Source organism: Pseudorca crassidens, chromosome 1 (genome assembly GCF_039906515.1).
Source record: "Pseudorca crassidens isolate mPseCra1 chromosome 1, mPseCra1.hap1, whole genome shotgun sequence".
In the NCBI taxonomy this organism is placed as follows: domain Eukaryota; kingdom Metazoa; phylum Chordata; class Mammalia; order Artiodactyla; family Delphinidae; genus Pseudorca; species Pseudorca crassidens.
In genome coordinates, this window is record NC_090296.1 from 87,256,063 (window position 1) to 87,277,469 (window position 21,407).

Consider the following 21,407-nt stretch of genomic DNA (forward strand, 5'->3'; position numbering starts at 1 on the left):
TCCTTGCCATGCAGCTGAGTATGTTTATATCTCCCAAGGGCTATTCTCTGCCCAGAAATGCCCTGTGTGGGTGTGGCATCAGGTTGGGTTTACATCCAAGTTGTTTCAAGAATTGCTGACACTGCCAGGTACAGCTCTCTCCCCCAAAGCCCAGGGTGTGGTCATTAACTTCCTTCTCCAGTGGAACTGGGAAAGGCAGTATCATTCCTCGTTGTAAGTGAAACATCCACTTTCTTATGCAACAGTGAGGAACGAAAAGGATACGACTGGTGTGATCTTTGGTTCAAATGAATTGAACCGTTTCCCTCTTCCTTTTTGTGGGTAAATCCAAATCCTACCCACAGTTATAGATTTCAGTTACTGGATAATTCCAGATAGCCCCAGTTGCAGGTGATCCTCAACCTCCATGTTTGGAAAAGGAGAGCTTTATTCCTACTGTATCCTCTAGTTACCAATTTCAACAGGGGTCCCCAACCCCTGGGCCGGTCCGTGGCCTGCTAGGAACCGGGCCGCACAGCAGGAGGTGAGCGGCGGCAAGTGAGGCTTCATCTGCCGCTCCCCATCGCTCGCATTACCGCCTGAACCACTGCCCCCGCCCCCTGCCCCCCGCCCACTGCCCCAGTCTGTGGAAAAATTGTCTTCCATGAAACCGGTCCCTGGTGCCGAAAAGGTTGGGGACCACTGAATTACAAGATTTGACAGAGCCACTTAGCAAAATATATATCAGGATCATCCATAGTGCTTTGAAAAAGTAAAGATGCCTAACCATAATCTTGGAGATTCTAATTCATAAGACCTGTGCTGGGATCTGGGGATCTGAATTTTTAGGGAGCCCCAGAACTGGTTCATATACACAGCCAAGGGTAAGAGGATTCAAGGAAAACATAAACTTGACACAGAAGTAATCAGTTTTAATTTTTTAGCCATGTTTGTAAAATAATTCACTTTCAGTACATGGGTAACACCCAAGCCCTTTCCCATTATATCCAGTTGTATTACAAGTTCCTTTAGTTCTGTTACCAAAAGTTTTCATTGTTTCTTCAGGGAGGCTACCAAGTAAATTCTGATGTTCTCAAGGTATCTTGTCCTGGAAATGGTATCATTTCTCAGGATTTAAAAATAACTTGGCTGAACTAAAGGTGGAGAAGCCAAGTCTCTGCTACTTTTCCTAGTCTCCTGGGCACAGCTGTGGAGTCTTGGCACTGTGCCCATGCCCTAAAATTTTAAATATGGCAATATGAAAAACCTTAAGAACCTAGAGCAGCTCTCCTACTTCCCACCATGGACTCAGCAATAAGAAGAGCAGACAATTGTACACTAGTTAATAGCTGCTTTGTTCCTTCATAGCACACTGGGCAGAGGGTAAAGAGCCCTCTGTCATCTTCAGCTGCCCCTGTTCTTTTCCTCAAACTCCAGGATGAGACCTTTAATGTGGGACAATTTCTGATGCAGGTACTCACAACGGTGCTTTTCTTCCCTGTAACCTGGGTACTGCTGCAGAGAAAAAGCATCCATGTCAAAAAAAAAAAAGTCAATTCTGCCTTTTTGCTACCATTCCCAGGCCTGGTCTTACCTTCCTGAACTTTTTATATTCCTGGACTATCTTTTCTTCCAGCATCTGAAAAGAAAATGTTAGCACCAAGTTTAACCTTAAGAAAAAAGCTCCAGTTCTCTTAGGGAGTGAAGGAACTTCCCTTCTCATTCTACCAAATTATACAGACTAATTTTTCCCTCAAAACTGGCTTGCTTGTCACATTGGTTGTTGAACAAACAGGATTATGGGCAGTTGGCCAGGAGTTTACGGCCAGTAGAGCTCAGGGGCCAGCCTGGGCCCATCCAGCCCTTACCTTGTATTCTGGAGTTCCTCGTTGAGTGCTCTTCATCTCTGCTCCCAGCTCTCTGAACCTTTGGTTTGCAGCCCCAACACGGGCATGCAGAGTGCGGTATTCAGCATAATCTGTCTCAAAGTCCTGCTTGTAAGCATGGTGCTGTTCTGCACTGTGGATGGCCCTGTATTGCCTGCCAGGAGCAGAGTATTGTCACCTTCAATGTCATTGCCCCCCAAAGCTTCCAGCTCCCAGGAAGTTTACCTTAATATCTCATATGCACAAGGCTTGATAAAATTGGAAATGGCAGGGGACTCACAGGAGGTAATCTGGTACCTCTTCAGGGCTTGGGGATTCAGAGTCTAGGAAGGAAGCAAGACATGAAGGTAATGATAGGCTTTTTTTCCCCCACTATGGCAGTTTCACCCTCCTCCCATTAAGTCACCTGCTTGAACTGAGGGACTGTGCACCAGCCTGGGGCTAATGTTTTCATCTTTATCTTCTTGCTCCCAATCTTCTCTCTCCTGTAGCTCCTGACTAGGCAGCCCTTGTAGGGGACTTGGAGCTAGAGACAGAGATCTGAGCCTCTTTTCTTTTAGTTTTACAGTAGCTGCAGGTGCTGGACGTTTCTGTTGGAGAAAATATCTTGGTCACATGAACAGTAAGCCAGAAGCCTCCTATTCTGTCCTTCTCTTAAAAATTACTTCTGGGCTTCCCTGGTGGCACAGTGGTTGAGAGTCTGCCTGCCGATGCAGGGGACATGGGTTCGTGCCTGGGTCCGGGAAGATCCCACATGCCGCGGAGTGGCTGGGCCCGTGAGCAATGGCTGCTGAGCCTGCGCGTCCGGAGCCTGTGCTCCGCGGCGGGAGAGGCCACAGCAGTGAGAGGCCCGCGTACCGCAAAAAAAAATAAAATAAAAATTAAAAAACATAAAAATTACTTCCATATAATGAGCTCTGGGAGCATGAAAATGATAAGGTCCCAATTTTTAAATTTTAGCCTCATTGGACACAACTCTCTTTGAAACACCCTTGCTATTACAACTTACCTTGTCCACGTGTTTCTGGCTAGCAGAGGAAGGCAGTACCTGATCAGGCTCTCTGTTTGGAAGATGGGTCTGGTTCCTAGGATTTTTGAAGAGGGAATGGGAGAGATGAAGCCAAGGGTAGGGCTAGATCCCTTTTTACAGCATTTAGGGTGGAGATTAGAGAAGACAATAACAGGGCTTCCCAGATTAGTCCCACCCTGCCCCCAAGTACCTCACTTCCCACTGTGCCATGTGTTCCCTCAAGGATCCTGGGAGTGACTGTCCTTGGCTGCTTGCCAGTGGATCTGCCACCTGGCAGGGAAAGTGGCAGGGGCACTTGGCTCCCTAGGCTTCAGGCTTTGCCCCACCTTATCCCAACTCCCTGCAGTTTCTGGCCTTACCTCTTCTAGTGCCATCTGTGGCTGTGAAATTGTGTCTCCTGCAGAATAGTCTCCCATGTTCTGCCAGCTCTCGTGATCTCTGGCATCTTCAGTCAGGTTGTGTCCCTGAACTGAAGATGGGGCTGGGACAGAATCCATGGCTGCCCAAATAGTGAGGCGCTCCCTGAGTGGACCCAGGCAGTGGAGGCGGTTAGGCCCAGATCTGGAAAGAAGTGGTTTAAAACAAAAAACAAACAAAAAACAGGAAGGTGGAGATCTCTGAAGCACCTCTGGATATCCCCTTCCCAGACTTTGCACAAACTCTTTCTTACCTGCTACCTATTCCCCTTACCTGCCTAAATGTTGGCACACAAGATCCAAGCCACCACCAGGGCCCTCCTGGCCACACTGAGACACTATGAAGGAAAAGAGGCAGGACCAGCCAGGACGTGGGACCCTCAAATACTGTGGGTGAAAGGAGACTGTAAGCTCTATGAAAGTCAGTTCCTCCTCCTACTATGAAGGCCACTCCTCCCTGAGCCAGCCTAAGCCTGACGATGGGTCCCACGGGGCTCATTAGCACACCAGGTGCAGCTGGGCCTGAGTTCCTCAGGAGGCTAAGACGGCACAGTCTCTTCAACCGCAGCCTCTTGGGACCACAACCCAGCAGCCCCTCGCCCCATTTGGGGTTCAATTCTCGAAACTTCCTCAGACCTTGGCTGCCCTCAGCCTCCCGCCCTGATGGTACCTTCCTGGAGCCCATGTCTGTTCTCCCTGCACTCCACCTCCACACACCCCAGGCCCGCGCTTACCCCTCGGTTGCCTTGGAAAGCAATCACTGGCCGAACCTGGAGGGAGAGCACAGACTTGAGCTAAGAGCAGGTGAAACAGAGTCCCGGATCCGGCGTCGGGTGCCCGGGGTGGGGGTGGGGTGGGGTGGGGGGACCTGCCTCGCAGGCTTCACTTGGAGAGGTGGGGAGGCCGGAGACTGAGGATGCTGCTTCCCATCCCCAGGCCCCTTCGGCACTGTCGCCGGCTGAGGCCCGACTAACCGAGGGGTAGGGGATGGAGAGGATGGGGCCCGGGCCGGCCGTACCTGTTGCCGCTGACACTCGTGCAGCGCCCGCAGCGCCGCGTCGTTGAGCCTGAGCAGCAGGAGGCTGGTCCGGGCAGCGGGGGTGAAGCAGAGCCGGAGCTTCCTACTCAGAAGCTCCCGGGGTCCCTCCATGGCTGCGAGGTACAGAGCAAATAGGACGGGAGCCACAGACCGGGGCCACTACCACCTCCGCTGTGCAGGGCTAGGCTGGCACACCCGGTAACCCAGGTAGGCCCCGCCCCCCGCCGGGACCCCACCCCAGGCCCCACCCACAGCCAGCCCCACCTCTGGGATTTCCCGCTCGCGTGGGTGGCGCTTCGCTCTCCCCCAGATGTTAGCACCGACCCCAGCGGTTTCTTCTTGGATTGGCATGCGCTTTTTGGGCTTTCGGAAGGTGCTCTCCCAGTTCCGGGGAGAAAGTCTGCAGCCAGCTTCAGACCTCTCACTAGAGTCCCCAGTCCTGCCTCAGTTTTTCCACCTAACCTGACCACTGAAAGAGTTTCGGTTTCTAAGTGAAGCTGAACCTGCAACCCCCGAGGGTTTTAGACGCAGAGGGGCGGTAGACAGCGACAGCGACTGATTGCTGGGCGGGCCCAGCCCATCACGCCAAGAGCCCCAAGGGACCGGAGGCTGGCGGACCCGAAGGGGGATTCCCGACGCCAACACCTGGCCTAGAGCTTTTGCTTTTCCCTGCCCGACGTACTGCGGCGAACCCGAAGCCGGTTTCTAACTATGAATGGAGAGAAAATCAGGGCCCGTTTTTGGCAGCAGTGAAGCTTGACTGTCGCAAGCCGGAGCGACCCCCATCGATGGGCAGAGATGGGGGCCGTGGTTGGTGGCAGGAAAGTTGCAGGGCAGAGGAGAGGGAGAACTCAGTCCCAGGTCTCCCTTCCTGGCCTATACACGTGAGATTGTTGGACACTGGTGTGAAAGGGAACAGGCTCACTCCCTCAGGAGGACCAAGAGGTGCCATGAAGTTTCCAGACATTCTGGAGGTCCAGATCCTGGTGCAGTGAAACCCCAGGACCAATCTCATGTCGGCCCTTGGTGTCGCCACTTGTCGCTGTTTGGGTATGTCTCCCTAGAGCCCTGGTGTTGTTCTCTTTCCTAGCTAGGATACCTCTGCTAAATCCCTGGACGGGCATAATCCCAGATGACCTTAATGCCCTTCACCCTAACTCAAATTATCTATACATTTGTCAAAACTCATCAAATTGCACACTTAAAATGTATCTACTTTAATGTCTGTAAATTATACCTCAATAAAGTTGATTTTTATTTTTTGCCCACACCCCACAGCTTCTGAGATCTTAGTTCCCCCACCAGGGATTGAACCCAGGCCACAGCAATAAAAGCACCAAATCCTAACCACTGTACCTCCAGGGAACTCCCTAAATTTGACTTTTAAAAAATAATTTATTTATTTTATTTATTTTTGGCTGCATTGGGTCTTCGTTGATGTGCGCGGGCCTTCTCTAGTTGTGGAGAGTGTGGGCTGCTCTTCGTTGCGGTGCGCATGCTTATTGCAGTGGCTTCTCTTGTTGCGGACCATGGGCTCTAGACTCACGGGCTTCAGTAGTTGTGGCACGCGGGCTTAGTTGCACCGCGGCATGTGGGATCTTCCCGGACCAGGGCTCGAACCCGTGTCTCCTGCATTGGCAGGCAGATTCTTAACCACTGCGCCACCAGGGAAGCCCTCCTAAATTTGACTTCTTAAAAAAAATTAATTAATTTTTGGCTGCGTTGGGTCTTCGATGCTGCTCACAGGCTTTCTCTAGCTGCGGGGAGGGGGGGCTACTCTTCGTTACTGTGTGTGGGCTTCTCATTGCGGTGGCTTCCCTTGTTGCGCAGCACAGGCTCTAGGCGTGCGGGCTTCAGCAGCTGCAGCAGGCAGGCTCAGCAGCTGTGGCTCGTGGGCTCCAGAGTGCAGGCTCAGCAGTTGTGGCACACGGGCCCACTTGCTCCGCAGCATGTGGGATCCTCCCGGACCAGGGCTTGAACCCTTGTCCCCTGCATTGGCAGGCGGATTCTTTACCACTGTGCCACCAGGGAAGCCCCATGGTTGGGTTTTTATAGTATTTATTTGTCTTTATGGAAGTTATATATGTACATATAAGTTCCATACAAGACATAATGAAAAATATTTATCCCTTATTCCTTTCTGCTTTCTACTACTTAAAGGAAGTTAAAACTCTTTTAACTGTTTCTTCTGGCATTTATTGCTTTTTCTAAGTATCATGCCATTTCTGGCTTTTTAAGTGTCAGATATTAGCCATTGGTTTCTATCTTAAAAATGAGGACTTTAGCTCTCCCATCCTCTCCATATATATGCATGTACTTTCTCTCTTCAACCTCCTAGTGTAGTAATGTTACTTTTGTTAGATCAATAATGAATGTTTACATTTTATGAGTGTGTAAATATTATTTACAAGCTGTGACACAGTGCACTGTTTACATTTCCTTTCTTGTATGTTTCCCCCTTGATATTAATAATTATCCCTATCTTGGTTTGTTTACTTAGTTGTGTATGTACTTATTTTTTTAATTATTTAATTAATTTATTTTATTTTTGGCTGCGTTGGGTCTTCGTTGCTGCGTGCGGGCTTTCTCTAGTTGCGGAGAGCGGGGTCTACTCTTCATCGCAGTGCACGGGCTTCTCGCTGCAGTGGCTTCTCTTGTTGCGGAGAATGGGCTGTAGGCACGCGGGCTTCAGTAGTTGTGGCACATGGGCTCAGTAGTTGTGGCTTGTGGGCTCTAGAGCGCAGGCTCAGTAGTTGTGGCGCACGGGCTTAGTCGCTCCACGGCATGTGGGATCTTCCTGAACCAGGGCTCGAACCCCTGTCCCCTGAATTGGCAGGCGGATTCTTAACCACTGCAACACCAGGGAAGCCCCTGTATGTACTTATTATCAATTAATTCTTTTTTTATATCAATTAATTCTAATATGCTCCTCTAGGAGTGGAAATCTCCTCCTCATATATTCAAATATAATCAGTTATATTATCAATTTTTTCAGTTATAAAACTTATCAGTTTTATAAGTTTCCATTTTTTTCCTTATATATACACCTCCAGACCCTTTCATTCTCCTGTTCCACTCTGAAATAGTTGCTTCTCTAAGCCTGCTGCAAAGTTATCATCCTGGGGTCTCCCTTCAAACAGCCTGGGGATTTCCTTATCTCCTATATTGGATGCCCTTTTTTCCTGAATTCTACTACTTTTTTCCTTGATTTACCCCCTCATTTTGGTGTACATCTCCAATAGCTTCCTGGAAAGGGTGCATGGTAGATAAGTCCTTTGAGACTGTGTGTCTTTATTCTATTCTACTTAATTGATAGCTTGGCTGGGTAAAAAAAAAAATTGGTTGTTAGTTATTTTTCTTCAGATATTTGATGACATCACTCACTGTCTTTTGGACTCCAGTGTTGCTGCTGACAAGTCTGAAGCCATTCTGATTCTTCATCCTTTCTTTGTATGTGACCTATTTTGTATCTCAGAAACCTTTAGGATCTTCTCTGTGACTCCAGTGTTCTAGTATGTTGTGGCATCGATCTTTTCTTATTCTTTGTGCTGGGCACTCAGTGGGCCCCCTCTCATTCTGAAACTCATATAATACAGATGTTGACCTCCTGAACTGATTGCCTAATTTTTAAATTTTTTCCTGTCCATCACTATGTTTTTGCCCAATTTTCTTGACTATTTCTTCAAGTTTTATCTTCCAATGCTTTTATCATATTTTTAATTTCCAAGAGCTCTTTATTATTCTCTGAATGTTTGTTTTTTATAGCTCCCCTGTTTTTGTTCAATATCCCCTTCATTTCTAAGGTTACTAATTATGGTCCCCCTCCCACTTTCTTTTGTTTCTGGAATTGTTTCTGATCCTCTAAGACCTTATTTTCTGTTTCTGTTTTGTTTTGGCCTATTTTTATGTTAAAAGTGTTTTTTCCAATGCTTGCTGATCTTCAGCTATCTACTCATCTCTACAAGCAAGGCACTAAAATCTGACTAGAAGCTTAATATGCATGGAGAGGGCTGGTTGCACTTTAAGATAATCTTACTGGATCATTTCATTATGTGATCTCTGTAATTTCTCTAATTATTCAAGGTTTTTCCCATCTCAGGGCCTTGGCATATGCTATTTCTATTGTTTGTGTATTTCTTAAAATGTATTTGGCAGAAGTTACAGAAATCTGACTCAAGGCAGCTTACACAAAAAACAAATACGTATGGTGGTTCTCATAGCAGGAAGCTCAGTGAGAGAACAAATATTATAGTTGATGTATTCAGTGGCCCAAGAGCATCATCAAGGACCAAGTTTCCTCCTGCCACTCACTTTGCTTCAACCTAAGGCTTGTCCTTCAAGGTCACAGAAGCCAAAAGCAGTAAGGGTTATGTGAATCCTTATTCAAGTCAGTGGGAGAGAGCACTGTCTGTCTCCACAATGGAACAAAAGTCCTTCCCTTTGGTCTGATAAGGCCAATTTAGGTCATATGCTAACTCTTAAACCTGTAACTGTCACAAGGTGAATATCATGCATGGTTTAGGCAATCCTGAGCCAGTAATGCTAAGAGTGATGAGTTTACTTTGATTGACTTAGCCATTCAGGACCACTTTTGGAATATAGGGAGGGAAAGAATTTCCTAAAACTGTATTGCTCTTCCTTGTTAAAGGAGGGATGTTATTAATGTTTGGAATTCAGCTGCACTTCTGGAGCCTTCTTCTACTTTTTCTACAGGCCTCAGTTGAAAAGTCACCACAGGGAATTCCCTGGTGGTCCAGTGGTTAGGACTCCATGCTATCACTGCCAAGGGCCTGGGTTTGATCCCTGGTCGGGGAACTAAGATCCCATAAGCTGCGTTGCGTGGCCAAAAAAAAAGTCACCACAGAAGTGGGTCTCTCCCATTATTCTTTGTCCTTGCACTTTTGTTTCTCTTTTAACACTTAACACAAGTTGTAACTTCATACTGTTTGGTTTGGCTACTTGTGAATTGTAAGTCTCCCCCACTAAAGGGTTAACTTCATGAGGTCAGAGACCATGTCAGTTTTGTTCACCACTGTATACCCACTGCCTAGAAGTGTCTTGCACTTAATAGGTGTATACTTAATATTTGATGAAGAACCCAGAAATCAATAGTATCTTCCTCTCTAACTGAATACCCAAAATATATTTTGAAGCTGCACACTTTTGCCATTTCTTCTGTCACCATTTTGGTCCAAGTGGCTATCTTCTGTTCCCTGATGTAATGGACATCTTTTGTTTGATCTGTCTAGCATCCTCCTTTTCTGGGGAACAAACTCCCTTTCTTTGATAAAACTGTTCCTTCCCCATACTAACCATATGGTTCTGGTGGGGGCTACTCTCATTATATCCTGCCCCACACCACCTCCTCACCACAAAGGTAGGCACCTAAACCATCAGAGTCCTGTCCTGGGGTTTTAAAAACTGAATTTAAAGGAAGAGACTCAGACCCCCTCTCTTGGTCACTCTGTGATATGTGAGGGCAGGGACCATTGGTGGCCATTTCCTATCATGTCAAGGGATCTGGATCTGAGAAAATAAAGCAAAGAGATGGGGAGGCATCCCCCTGTCATTGGTTCTAGTCATTCACACCCCAGCCCATGACCCAGTTTGGTTATGTAAGCCAACAAATTCCCCTTTTTGCCCCAGTTGGTCTGAACTGCATTTCAATTATCTGTTACCCAATTAGGCCTAGAATTCTGGATGTCTGTGATAGCCTCCTGACTGGTCTCCCCATTTCCATTTACCTGCTCTAATCCACTTTCCTTCCACGGAGTGATCTCTTCAAAATTTACATCTTGCTGCTGAAGAGCAGTGACTGGGTTAAACTCTCAGCCCCACCCTTTATTACCTGTGCTTCCTTGGGAAAGTTATTTAACCTGCCTGTGCCAAAGTTTCTAAATATGTAGAAAGGGAATAATGACACCTCAAAAGGTAATTGTAAGGCCCAAATAAGAAAAGTAAACTTAATATACTTAATAAGTACTCACTTAATGTTACCGAGTAGCGGTATTAGCAGGAGTGACTCAGATCATATCACTACCCTACCTTCTCCCTGACCTAGTTTCAAAGCATGCTCACTAGGCATTAGTGACTCACCTACTACCTACCTATCCACTAACCTTGTGGCTCTTGATGGGATGGCCTGAGGGAGCAGGGCCTTAGGGCCTTCACACATGCTGTTTCCTCTCCTAAAATGTTCTCTCCCGCCTCCCCCCACCCCTTGCCCTGGCTAAATCCTCCTCCTTTTGCCTCAGCCCAGTTATCACTTGCTTCACTTCTCTAATCAAAGTTAGGGTCTACAGATATACTCCCTTCACAGAACCAGCAGTTGTATGATTTACCAGGAGAGGTAGAAAAATTGTTCACAGATAGTCTTTATTCAGGTTAAACTGACATCTATTTTGGTGGATAGGTGCTTATGCTGTGTGCCCTGTTAACTCTTTTGAATATCATCCTTGTGTAAAATCTGTTCATTTCTTTCAAAGCAGTTATCACAATTGATTTGCATATATATATATACATATATATATATACACACACACACACACACAGGAATACCTATATATGTGTTATATACAGAGAGAGAGCTGTTTCTTCTTCTCTACACTATATGTTCCGTGAGTATGGAGATATACATGTTTTGTTCATCACTGTATACCTAATGACTAATGCAGTAGTTGGTACATTGTTGGTGCATAACACAATGAATATTTGTTGAAAGAATGAGTGATTTCTTTGGCAATTACTGGAAAAGTTAGACGGGAGGGAGGTGTGGCAACCAGCCTAGGTTCTGTTAGGATTGGAAATAGACTCTTGAGCATGGGGGTAGAGTGGGGTGAGTTAATAAGAGGAGAGTGGTTACAGAGTTGTTCCACTCTCTCACCCACCTGAGCAGCTGGAGTTGATAAAGAGGTAGGAGGTGCCAAAAGAGAACTTGCTTCCTCATCCTGCACTATTTCACTCATCCCTGGCTAGCTCAGTTTTCTCCATGGGGCTGGTTCTGTAGTCTCTCTATATGCAAGGGGACCCATTGGAACCTGGGGGCTAGGAAGCCAGATAGTCCAAATTCTTTATGTGAACTGTGGTCAGTCTGTTGCTATAGGTCTGCAGATGCTGTCCCCACCCTTGAAGTCCAGTTTCCTCATCTTCTCACTTTATATGTGGGGTCCCTAAATCCTGCCTCACCTCCTTCTCTCAGAGCCTTGGGTCCCTAACTCTCAACCTCGTGCTAAGTTAAAGTGGAGGTATTTTCTCTGCCCTCTGGCTGTTGGCCAGTGGCCACAGTTCTTCACCACATGGGCCTCTCCTCCTGACATGGCAGCTGGCTCTCCCTGAGCCAGTGATCCAAGAGAGAAAGGAAAGCAGAAGCTGCAATTTTTTTTAGCATCAGAAGTGATATACCATCACTTCTGCCATATTCTATTGGTCACATAGACCAACCCTGATTTAGTGTGGGAGAGGATTACACAAGGATGTGAATACCAGAAGGGAGGGATCATTAGGGGCCATTTCAGAGACTGGCTACTACTCAGGAGTTAGAGGAATTTGGAGAATGAAGAGGTTTTAGGACTTCCCAAAGGGAGATGGAGAGGACATTATTAACCAAGTTGGCCTATTATGGGCCAAGTCCTTTATATTAAGTTATCTATATTAATCTTTCCCACAACACTAAGGGGTAGATATTATTCCCATTTTTCATATAAAGGAATTGAAGCATGGAAAAAATGATTGTCCAAAATCAAATCCAGTAAGTAGCAGAGTCAGAATTTGCACATTGTTATGTGTGCCACCAATGTTGATCTATTACATTTGGTATGTACCAAAGGGTGGGATATATGCTACTGGTGATATAAGAAGTAATTTTAGTAGTATAGAGACATAGCAGTAAGTAACACTGAAAGTATAAAAATTAAATGCATTTCAATATTCTGATGATGTCAAGAAAAAGCTACAGTTTGGGAGACTTATGCCTTATTACCTCTATAACACTTGTTAATTTCTTTCTCTGAGAAAGAGAGGGCAGGCCCCAGGTTCAGTAGCTTTGACATTGATATTATTTTGGTAGAATTTAATATTTCCTTTTCATTGTATTTCTTTTTATAGTTACTTTCTGTTTGTGGGCAGGTGATACTGATTTTAAATTTACTAAAGGAATATGAAGTTTGGGTTATATCCTTTATTTGAAACTGATACAGGGAGTTCCCTGGTGGTTCAGTGGTTAGGATTTGGTGTTTTCACTGCAGAGGCCCAGGTTCAATCCCTGGTGGGGGAACTGAGATCCCCACAAGCCACACAGCACAGCCAAAAAAAAAAAAAAACAAACACAATCCTGGTAAAAAATTTTAAAGTAATAAATAGTAGTAGTTCAAGTGATACCTGGGTATGGCAAAAATTGTGAGGATGGTACTGAATAAGGTTTATTGTCTTCCCTCAGCTCTATGTTGAGAAAGAAGCCAGTCTGAAGTGCCAGCCGCAGCTTGGTTCTGCTGTGGGCACTAGCTGGAGAGAATCAGATGTTAAAATTTACAAGCAGTCCTTTCCTGTGAGATTTCCTAAGCATTTCTCCTTTATCCCGTGAATTCCTCGGGACTGGTGGGGAGTCTTGTACACAGATTAGTGAAACTGGGAATGAGAGCGATTTTAGTGGGAAATCTAAACTTCCCGCCCTATTCAATTGCGAATTACAAACCAGGTGTGGTTGGTGGAGATGGTGGAGATAGTACAGTACAGTGGGGAAATGCCGGAGGGAGAAATGGACATAGTATGTGGCTTTTCCAATCTCTTAGTCCCTGATCCAACTCCATAGTCCGTGATTTTTGGGTCCTCCAATACTTCCAAGCTACATATTTGAAGCTTCTATGGGGATATGAACAGGACCAAAGTTTTAGGACATATGGGATGTGGATGCGAATTTCTATACTGGAGGAGTTTGGGATGGGGGAACAATGTGGTTAGAAAGGGGCTTCTGAAGTTGCGTTTGTACACGATTTTACATAGTATGCAAACTCAAGTATCTAAACAGGTGGTTGGTTGGGGGGATCCTAGATAACAGGGGCAAGTTTAGTCCAAGAGTCTTGGTAACAGCACCGGCCGGACCATTTCAGCCCCCACGAACCCCCAGCCCTCTGTTCCCCCTACGTTCCCTCTGAGTGAGTCTGTCCTTGTCCCAAACCATCCCCGCATGAGGGCACTCTGCCAGGTCACGTGCCCAAGCTCGCGGGAGCGCCACCTAGCCACCCGCACCCCTCCACCCCCACCCACTCTGCCCACGTGACCTGGCCTACTTTCTCCCCTCCCGACCTAACGACTTGTTCGGAAAGCCCCGCCCCACGCAGCGCGCTCGGCCTGCGAACCTCCGCCCGTTATCCGCCCGAGCTCCAGCGTGGCTCGCGGCCTCCACGTGTTTCTTCCTGTCCAATGGGAATCGGTTCCCGGGCGCGAAGGGGCGGGGAGGAAAAGACAACTTCGTTACGCTTCGAGAAAGGGGCGGGGCCTGCAACGTCGTACTGAACGAGGGGACGCAACGGAGGCAGGCCGGAGCTGCTGCCGTCGCCATGACCCGTGAGCACTGAGACCCCCTCCTCTTGCCCTTTTCTCCTTTTCCATCCTAAACATGACTGCCGAACCTCGGCATTGACCTCATTTTGGCTTCCCCAACGAGACCTTTCTCTAGGAGCGCTGTTTAGCGACCCTCACACTTGGAGCCCGGAAGTCGACCCTTTGCCCACCGAGACACTTCTTGAGAACCTCCCCACCTCGTCAGGCAAAGGCCCTCCCCGACGCTCTGCGGTGTGGGGAGAAGCCCTGCGCCCCTGTGATAAACCCAGATCCCCCCATTCCAGATCCCTGCCCATCCCCCACAGAGACCCAGACCGTCTACACATACCGCCACCCCCTGTCTGGGCCCCCATGCTGCCCCGAAATTCGAAGCACGCTTCTAGCAGGCTCCTCAGGACCATCCTCCGTCCACTCCCCACTTTGACCTGCCCTGTGGCAGCTACCCCCTCCGTCCAATCTGCAGCCTAGGCCCCGAAAAAGGCCGGTGTCGGCGACCCGGGAATGAAGTGTTGGACCGTACGAGTGTCCGGTGAGGGGAGAGGGTCGCCGGTGTGTGGCCAGAAAGGCCTTCTCGTCTCACCTTTTATCTTCTTTCTCTAGGCGGTAACCAGCGCGAGCTTGCCCGCCAGAAGAATATGAAAAAGCAGAGCGACTCGGTTAAGGGAAAGCGCCGAGATGACGGGCTTTCTGCTGCTGCCCGCAAGCAGAGGTAGCCCCAGGGAGGGGCGGGGAGGGGTGGGGTGAGACCTGGGTTTAGGCCAAGGGTTGTACCTGGAAAGAGTTAGCTCAGAGCTTACATCTGGACTAGTCGTGAGGGGCAGAGTGCATTGTTTCCTCTAGGGTTTTATTCCTCTCACCCTTTAAATTGTTAGGTCACAGCCTTATAGGAAGGGACTGGGGCGGGTGCTGCCCTCGGTCTGATTTCTGAGTGCCCCCGGGTCTGACCTTAAGGGCAAGGGCAGGGAGCTTCACATTTCAAATGCAGTGGTGGTTATGACAGCCCAGTACTTTTGGCCCTCCTTGCTGTTCATTTGTCCTCCCTTCTCCCAGCCTTCTCACTGGTGTTGCTGGGTGTGGTACTCAGCACAGAATAGCCTTGGGCCTGTGTGGCCAGACTTCTGACCCCTCGGGCAATAGCCAGATAGAGACTGATTGCCTTTTGAGCCTCAGCTCTCTTCCTCTTGTTCTCCTAGGGTGGGAATACAGCAGCCACATGCTGAATTTTGTCCCATCCACTTCCATCTTATCCTTTGTGCCCTTCATCCCCCTGCATCTTGTCCCTTTTGCCCTCTGGTACCTCCCAGTGCCCCATCATCTCTACCCCCAGGGACTCGGAGATCATGCAGCAGAAGCAGAAAAAGGCAAACGAGAAGAAGGAGGAACCCAAGTAGCTTTGTGGCTTCGTGTCCAACCCTCTTGCCCTTCGCCTGTGTGCCTGGAGCCAGTCCTACCACGCTCGCGTTTTCTCCTGTAGTGCTCACAGGTCCCAGCACCGATGGCATTCCCTTTGCCCTGAGTCTGCAGCGAGTCCCTTTTGTGCTTCCTTCCCCTCAGGTAGCCTCTCTCCCCCTGGGCCACTCCTGGGGGTGAGGGGGTTACCCCTTCCCAGTGTTTTTTATTCCTGTGGGGCTCACCCCAAAGTATTAAAAGTAGCTTTGTAATTTCTTGAGCGCCTGGTTTGACTGGGGATTTGGGGGGATGGGGATGGAGGAATGGCTGCCCTTTCCCACCAAGAGGGGAGAGAACTTCAGACTCTAAAAGGATGTGGATATGTAGACTAAGTGAAACATCACAGGAAAAAATTCTTTTTTGTACTGCAACAAACAGGTATTCTGGGTATGTGGTAGAGAAATCCTCTAAGAGCCTTAGGGACTTCTTTTCTGTGATTTTTTTTGTCCCCCACTCAGACCCTGAACATCATCCTACGGATGGAGTTGAGGTCCTAAGAAGGAAGGCTGCAAGACCTAAATTTATGCCCCTCTTCCTCATTCTTCCTCAGTTTTGCCTGCTTGGAAGTTGGCCCAGATCCTGCTGCTCACTGACTTCCCATGGTTAGCTGCTCTCAAGTGTTCACATTCTCTTCTGTTCTGTCATTCCTTATGTGAGGGTGGTTTTTGTCGTCCCATTTCCTTTGACCTCAGCATCAGGATTAAAACCTAGGGTAGTCTCTGTGCTCCTTTCTTCCTGTGTCCTGGTTTGTTCTAGGGTTCTGGGCTTCTTAAATCCCTGTACCCAGGGCTGAATTCCTTATTTTCCTTTTTATCTCCAAGGGCAGAGCCAAGTAAGTCTTCAGTCCCTGTTGGTCTTTCCCTGCCCCCATCTCCACCATGAGAGCCAGGAAAGAGCTGGTGCCGCACTGTCTGCTGGTTCCTGAGCTGCTGACTTGGGAGTCAGGCTCTTGAGCTGGGGTGAAGACGTAACGGTAGCTCCAGCATGTCAGATACTCTGCCCAGGGCATTAGGGTGTGTATGGCCACTTTTTTCAAGTCAGACATACTACTGACTTTAGCCTAAAGGGAGGTAACTACCCATTATATCCTTGAGGTATTTGTTGGGCTGGACAGCTCCTGTGAGTCAAGACTAGGGGTACAATTTGAAGGGAACCCCAGTTTGTTAAAAGTACCTAGACTGGATATTTGTTATCTGGCAATACTGATGCCATGACAGTGTCACCTGAAGATAAGAGGAGGCTGGGGGTCCTGGGTTGGGGACCAACAGAATGGTGCCAGTAGCAGCCCCAGATAGAGGAGTACACGGGTCTAGCATGAGGCAACCTTGACCCAGAAGGTAGTCCAGCTGCCCGTGGTGAAAGTCTTTTCCAGTTCTGCTCCCTCATAGCTGTGGAACTAAAGTGTCTGGTTAGAGAATCTGGAGGGCCATGACCTTTAGGTCTGTCCTACCACCCCACCGAAGAGTATGGTATATGGTAGACCCATGTGTGTGTCCTCAGAACTCGGGACTGGCCTTGAATTGCTCTTTCCGTAAAACGACTAGGTTTTCAGAAGTGTGTCCCAGGCCCGCCTCCATCCTACCTGAACCAGTTGGTGAGGGTAACCATGACATAGAGTGATGCAAGGAAGAAGATGAAGTGGAAGGCAGAATAGCTATAGGAAAGCTGCTGGGCTTGCACTGGAGGAGCTGGAGCGGTCTCTTGGTTAGCTGGCCTGTCAGCCCCACCTGTTTGCCCTGGAGAGAGGAAAGGACTGCTGGCAGCAGTGCTGCTGAAACACCTCTTCCCTCCTCCCCCATCTTTTGTGAAGTCACTTGAGGGCTCTTTGGCACTCTGCAGAAATCTACACTTATGGATCCTCACTTGACACTCACCTTCCTCTGGCTGCACTGTTTCAGGGCAGCAGAAACAGAGTGAGGGCTTTTGTAAAACAAAAGGCAGCATGTTTTGGAATGACTTTAGAAAGAATGTCTGGGTAACAGTATAGGAAACTCCTCTTCTTTGAAAAGATTGGTGTGGTGTAAAAAGTGGAGGCACACCTGGGTTCAAATTCTAGCTTCAGTATATAACTGGCTATGGGAACTTTGGTAAGATGTTTAACCTTCTGTGCCTCAATTTCTCCATTTGTAAAATGGAGCAAATACCTACCTCACAGGGTTGTTGTGAGGATTAAATTAAATGAGATTATGTATGTAAAGTATCTAGCACAGTGCTTAGCACATTGTGGGTACTCAATAAAAGGTAATAGCAGCTAGAATCTGAGCATTCTGGGTAGAGGTTGATAGGATGTGTGTGCGTCTGTGACTATGTGTGAGGGGGGAGGGGTATTGGGGATATTGTGCTCTCCATCCTCACCTGGACCTCACAGCTGTAAACCTTGACAGTCCACAAGGGCCCAAATACCTCAGCAAGGTAGGAAGCCTCATTGCTGAGAAAGAAGAGATGGTTCTCAAGCTGGTCCAGTCAGATAGCAGGATTGCCTGAGGGCATTTACTGCTAGCTGGTTGGTCCATATTAGTAACTCTCAGGAGGGTACTGTGCTCCTGGAGCCCTTTTCCGCCAAAGATTTAGAAATCTTTTCATGTGAGGGCCTTGAAGTCTTTATACATTTAAAAATTCTCAAGTCATTTCCCCTACCCCCTTCATCTCATACAGATCATCTGACAAGTGCTATTCTTAGAAGTTGTTTTTGTTCATGGGGAGCTTTCCTCTTATCTTGCTCTAAAGTTTAAATAAACCGTGGTCCCAGACAGTCTCCTGACCATCGTTCCCTGTCCTGAGCATCCTCCCTTCTCTCACGCCTTTCCCTTGACACCTTTATGCACCAAGCAGAAAGCACACAAGCATACATGATGCCAGCACTCAACACTGCCAGAGAAGTATCTGGTGTTTGGGGTTCCATTTTACTCAGGCCAGGCAGGCACAGAGTGATTCTGTCCTTGAAGGATTACTGAGAAGGGGCAACAGAAGAGAAAGGTGGTAAGAACAAATAGGTATTTGGCAGGAGCAAAAAAGGTTTTAGCATGGGGAAATCCATGTCCTGTCCTTACCACTCTCTGGAGGATGGCTGGATAGCGCAGAGAATGTCAGCTACGTGATATAGCAGCTGTTGACAGAGGCTTGTAGAAGGCCAGAGTGGAGCTGCTCTGGGGAGAATGTGAATCCTTGCTTTAGCCTACAGGGTAGTAATTTCCTTTACTTCTACCCTCACTTGTACTTCTGTCCCCCCACCCTTTGGGGGAAGCAGAGAATTGACTGAGGTAGGGAGGCTAATGAAATTGCTATACCAAAGGTCCCCCAAATCTGGAATGTTGCAAGGCATGTATCCACTGAGGCGGATGCAGGGAGCGATGGAGAGGAAGGAGAGGAGACCACAGCAACAAACATGCAGACTAAGCAGCATCTTGTTGAGCAGGCAGCCATCTGGGTGTGTGTAGTAGTGGAACAGGAGCACAGCTGCTAAACCTGCCATGCTGTAGAATCCTAGGGTGGTCAGCAGCACAGCTAGGAACCAGCGGCAGTCTTGGGCTGCACCTGTTTGCCTAGGGGTGGGAGGTGGGCAATGGCTTGGTGCTCCAACTCTTCTTTTTACCCATTATCAACTATTTCCCCTCTTCCAAAAGACTGGTGAGACTTACCCATCCCACCTGGCCCACAGTCATTTCACATTCCTGAGTTTTTCGATACTGCTTAGTGGTAAGCTCTGGGACCATCAACCTGTCATGTCCTTTGCCCCACCCAACTGGGTCTAGTAATGTCAGACTTCCCAGGAAGCCTTTAGGGTTATGTCCTCCTTACCAGTTCTTGTTCCAGGAACGGGCAAAGGCTGTAAAAAGCACCAACTGCAGCAGGATGAATGTGAAGCCTCTACAGATGCCAATGTAATGCCAGGCTGCAAGTGAGGCACCAGTGGGGGAAATGTAGCTGATCATATCATTACTCCTGGTCCTCTTCCTACCCTCTTTTTTTCTTAGAAAATATTTTAGCTTACTTCCGCTGATCAGGATGAGATGGAAGGTACCTGGGAAGAGATGCTCATCAGGCATGCAGAAGGCAACAGCACAGAGACCTAGCAGGAACAGCAGCTTGAGGAGCCAGAAGCTGGTTAAGAGGGAAAGAGAAAACCAGACTCAGAAGAAAAGGCAAAGGAGAGTGAACAGTGCCAGTGGAGGAAGGCAAAGGAGAAAGCCAGAACTATAGGAAGGGAGAGAAGAGACAACTAAGTATAGGAAGGGAGGAACCAGTCCCATGTGAGAGGGGCTGGAGATGGGCCCATCACAGCCCATTCCAAATTCTGACTTTCAGATACCTAAATAAAAACATCCGGACAATGTTTTAGAGTAGACAAAAGATTTGCATATAGTAACCCCACTGTTATCTCCATTTCAGAAACTAGAATGTCAAAGAGGATAAGTGTGTGGCTTGTTGTCACACAGCAAGTATAGTGGAAGCAGGGACTTAAACCTGTTTTCTGTCTTTTTACAGTGCTATTACTTCATCTTGGAATTTCCTTTACTCAGCTTATTTCTACTTCCCTCCTCATCCCCTCCCCACCCAAAGAATACACACACACCTCTTATGCAGCTGTGCTCTCAGGCTGGTGGGGGAATGGAGGTCGACCAACGGCACAGCCTGCAGCAGGCGAAAGGTGGCAGTTCCTGTACATACTCGGTATACAACCCCAGAGCCGCTGAGCACTGGGCAGTGAGAGTGGCCAAACAGATGGGCACACAGCCCTGAGGGCATCTGGATCTGGAGGGAAGGTACATGTGAGAAATGGCTGGGCAAGTCATCATGCATAGAGAAGTACCTTCTTCTTATGGGTATGTCCACTCATTTGTCCCCTTCCCCCAACCTGAATCTCTTGTTTATCTCAGGGTTTCTCCTTTTATCCTGTCCTGCTGCACCCCAACCTCCTCCCACTTACCCCATGTGCCTTGCCCAGACTCTTTGCACTACCATCCTTGACAGCAGGAGGCAGCAGACTGCTGAGGTCCCCACATGGAGGAGGATGTAGAACAGGCGGCTACAAGGAGACTCCGTGAGAGGGGGTCACCTAGAATGGCAGCAGCAGGTACAGGGAGCAGGCCCACAGCAGAGCACCTGAGGGGAGAGCAGATGCAGGGCAGCAAGGTACAGATTTGCTGAGGAAAGGCTTACATTAATGTACATGTGAGGTTAACCCAAGAGGCTGAATTCCAAAATTTCCCCCTCCCTTCTCTTCTCTTTCACTCAGGAATTCTCAGACTGTCTGGTTCCAAGCTATTTAGGATTGCCTTCCACTGACATCAAGTAGAGCTTTCATCATAAGAGCTTAACTGCAGGCTTGAGCAGAACTTTCTAAAAGCCTAAGTCAGATCTGGCCTCTAATCTTTCCCAGGATCTAAATATCCGGTACTGGGTACATGGGAGGAGAGGTTTAATGATCAGTAGTCTTAGAGGCAGAGAAGCAGAAGGGCCTCACAAGTGAAAGGAAGGCCTATCATCTTTATCAGCTCCCATGGGTTTTCCTCCCCAGCTTCAGCCACCATTCCCTTCCATTTTTTCAGATAGCGCTTGCTCCAGTACCCTCTCACCTGATAGAAGGGAAGACTCACTGTGACACTGCTGACTCCACTGCGTTGCTGTGCCAGGCGGAGGGAGGTGCTGGAGCTTGTGACCGCCTTTGCACCCACCATCCTTATCCCAGGGATTAGGCCCAGGTCCACCAGATGGAAGGAAGATGAGAAAGTAGTAGCTTTCTTTTGTCCTCAGCCCATTGGACTCCTGCTGTGCCGGGGCTGGTCACCCAGTTTCAGACAGAATGGGGAGGGACATCAGGAAAAGAACACCGACCTTCAGGATGTGGTAAATGCAAATGTCCCTGTGAAACTACTTTCTCCCCAGGGTCCTTGGGCCACTCAGTCTGTTCTCCCCAGATAGGGAGTAGTTTGCATATCTGGCTTGTAGATTAGCATTCTTAATTGGTTTAGGATTAGACGTCATCCATCTTGAACAGAATTCCTTGGGGTGTGTGGGCTGGACCTAGGTGAAGAGAAGGGAAGGATAGG

The 21,407-nt window shown here is 48.1% G+C and overlaps 3 protein-coding genes across 7 annotated transcripts; 1 reads left to right on the top strand and 2 right to left on the bottom strand.

Annotated features, from left to right (window-relative positions):
* Positions 1-890: 890 nt before the first annotated feature.
* Positions 891-14,601, bottom strand: ELL3 (elongation factor for RNA polymerase II 3). Of its 4 annotated transcripts, XM_067745509.1 has the most exons (13): positions 13,704-13,859; positions 12,727-12,849; positions 4,330-4,463; positions 4,046-4,081; positions 3,586-3,698; positions 3,255-3,456; positions 3,086-3,165; positions 2,875-2,950; positions 2,272-2,455; positions 2,146-2,188; positions 1,848-2,019; positions 1,574-1,618; positions 891-1,494 (listed from the first exon to the last, which is right to left on the bottom strand). In XM_067745509.1, exons 3-13 carry the CDS (start codon positions 4,459-4,461, stop codon positions 1,384-1,386), a joined length of 1,194 nt encoding a protein of 397 aa, XP_067601610.1. In that variant the 5' UTR covers positions 4,462-4,463; positions 12,727-12,849; positions 13,704-13,859; the 3' UTR covers positions 891-1,383. The 4 variants fall into 4 exon arrangements, with proteins under 4 accessions (XP_067601610.1, XP_067601612.1, XP_067601609.1 ...); XM_067745511.1 differs by lacking the exons at positions 12,727-12,849; positions 13,704-13,859 and adding an exon at positions 14,489-14,601; XM_067745508.1 differs by lacking the exon at positions 13,704-13,859 and having other exon boundaries at positions 12,727-13,652.
* On the top strand, positions 13,766-15,572 carry SERF2 (small EDRK-rich factor 2). 2 transcript variants are annotated; one of them, XM_067745516.1, is made up of 3 exons: positions 13,766-13,911; positions 14,509-14,617; positions 15,213-15,572. In XM_067745516.1, exons 1-3 carry the CDS (start codon positions 13,905-13,907, stop codon positions 15,496-15,498), a joined length of 402 nt encoding a protein of 133 aa, XP_067601617.1. In that variant the 5' UTR covers positions 13,766-13,904; the 3' UTR covers positions 15,499-15,572. The 2 variants fall into 2 exon arrangements, with proteins under 2 accessions (XP_067601617.1, XP_067601620.1); XM_067745519.1 differs by having other exon boundaries at positions 13,771-13,911; positions 15,236-15,376.
* A 118-nt stretch (positions 15,573-15,690) lies between these two features.
* Positions 15,691-21,319, bottom strand: SERINC4 (serine incorporator 4). Its single transcript, XM_067745534.1, is given in 14 exon segments — positions 15,691-16,560; positions 16,562-16,745; positions 16,940-17,093; positions 17,232-17,277; positions 17,459-17,461; positions 17,713-17,785; positions 18,183-18,284; positions 18,286-18,307; positions 18,408-18,503; positions 18,688-18,899; positions 19,156-19,458; positions 19,931-20,109; positions 20,281-20,460; positions 20,934-21,319. Coding segments are annotated over 14 exon segments (1,686 nt in total). The 5' UTR covers positions 21,036-21,319; the 3' UTR covers positions 15,691-16,530.
* Between the last annotated feature and the right edge of the window lie 88 nt (positions 21,320-21,407).

What these genes read in the sequence shown, in the direction of transcription:
- ELL3 (XM_067745511.1), bottom strand. Translation starts at nt 4,461, where the DNA reads ATGGAGGGACCCCGGGAGCTTCTGAGTAGGAAGCTCCGGCTCTGCTTC. An exon ending in CTTTCCAAGGCAACCGAGGG is followed by an intron (nt 3,699 to 4,045) that starts GTAAGCGCGGGC and finishes TTTCACCCACAG; the next exon opens with TATTTGAGGGTCCCACGTCC. An exon ending in GCCAGAAACACGTGGACAAG is followed by an intron (nt 2,456 to 2,874) that starts GTAAGTTGTAAT and finishes TTTCTCCAACAG; the next exon opens with AAACGTCCAGCACCTGCAGC.
- SERF2 (XM_067745516.1), top strand. An exon ending in GCTGCTGCCCGCAAGCAGAG is followed by an intron (nt 14,618 to 15,212) that starts GTAGCCCCAGGG and finishes GGTACCTCCCAG; the next exon opens with TGCCCCATCATCTCTACCCC.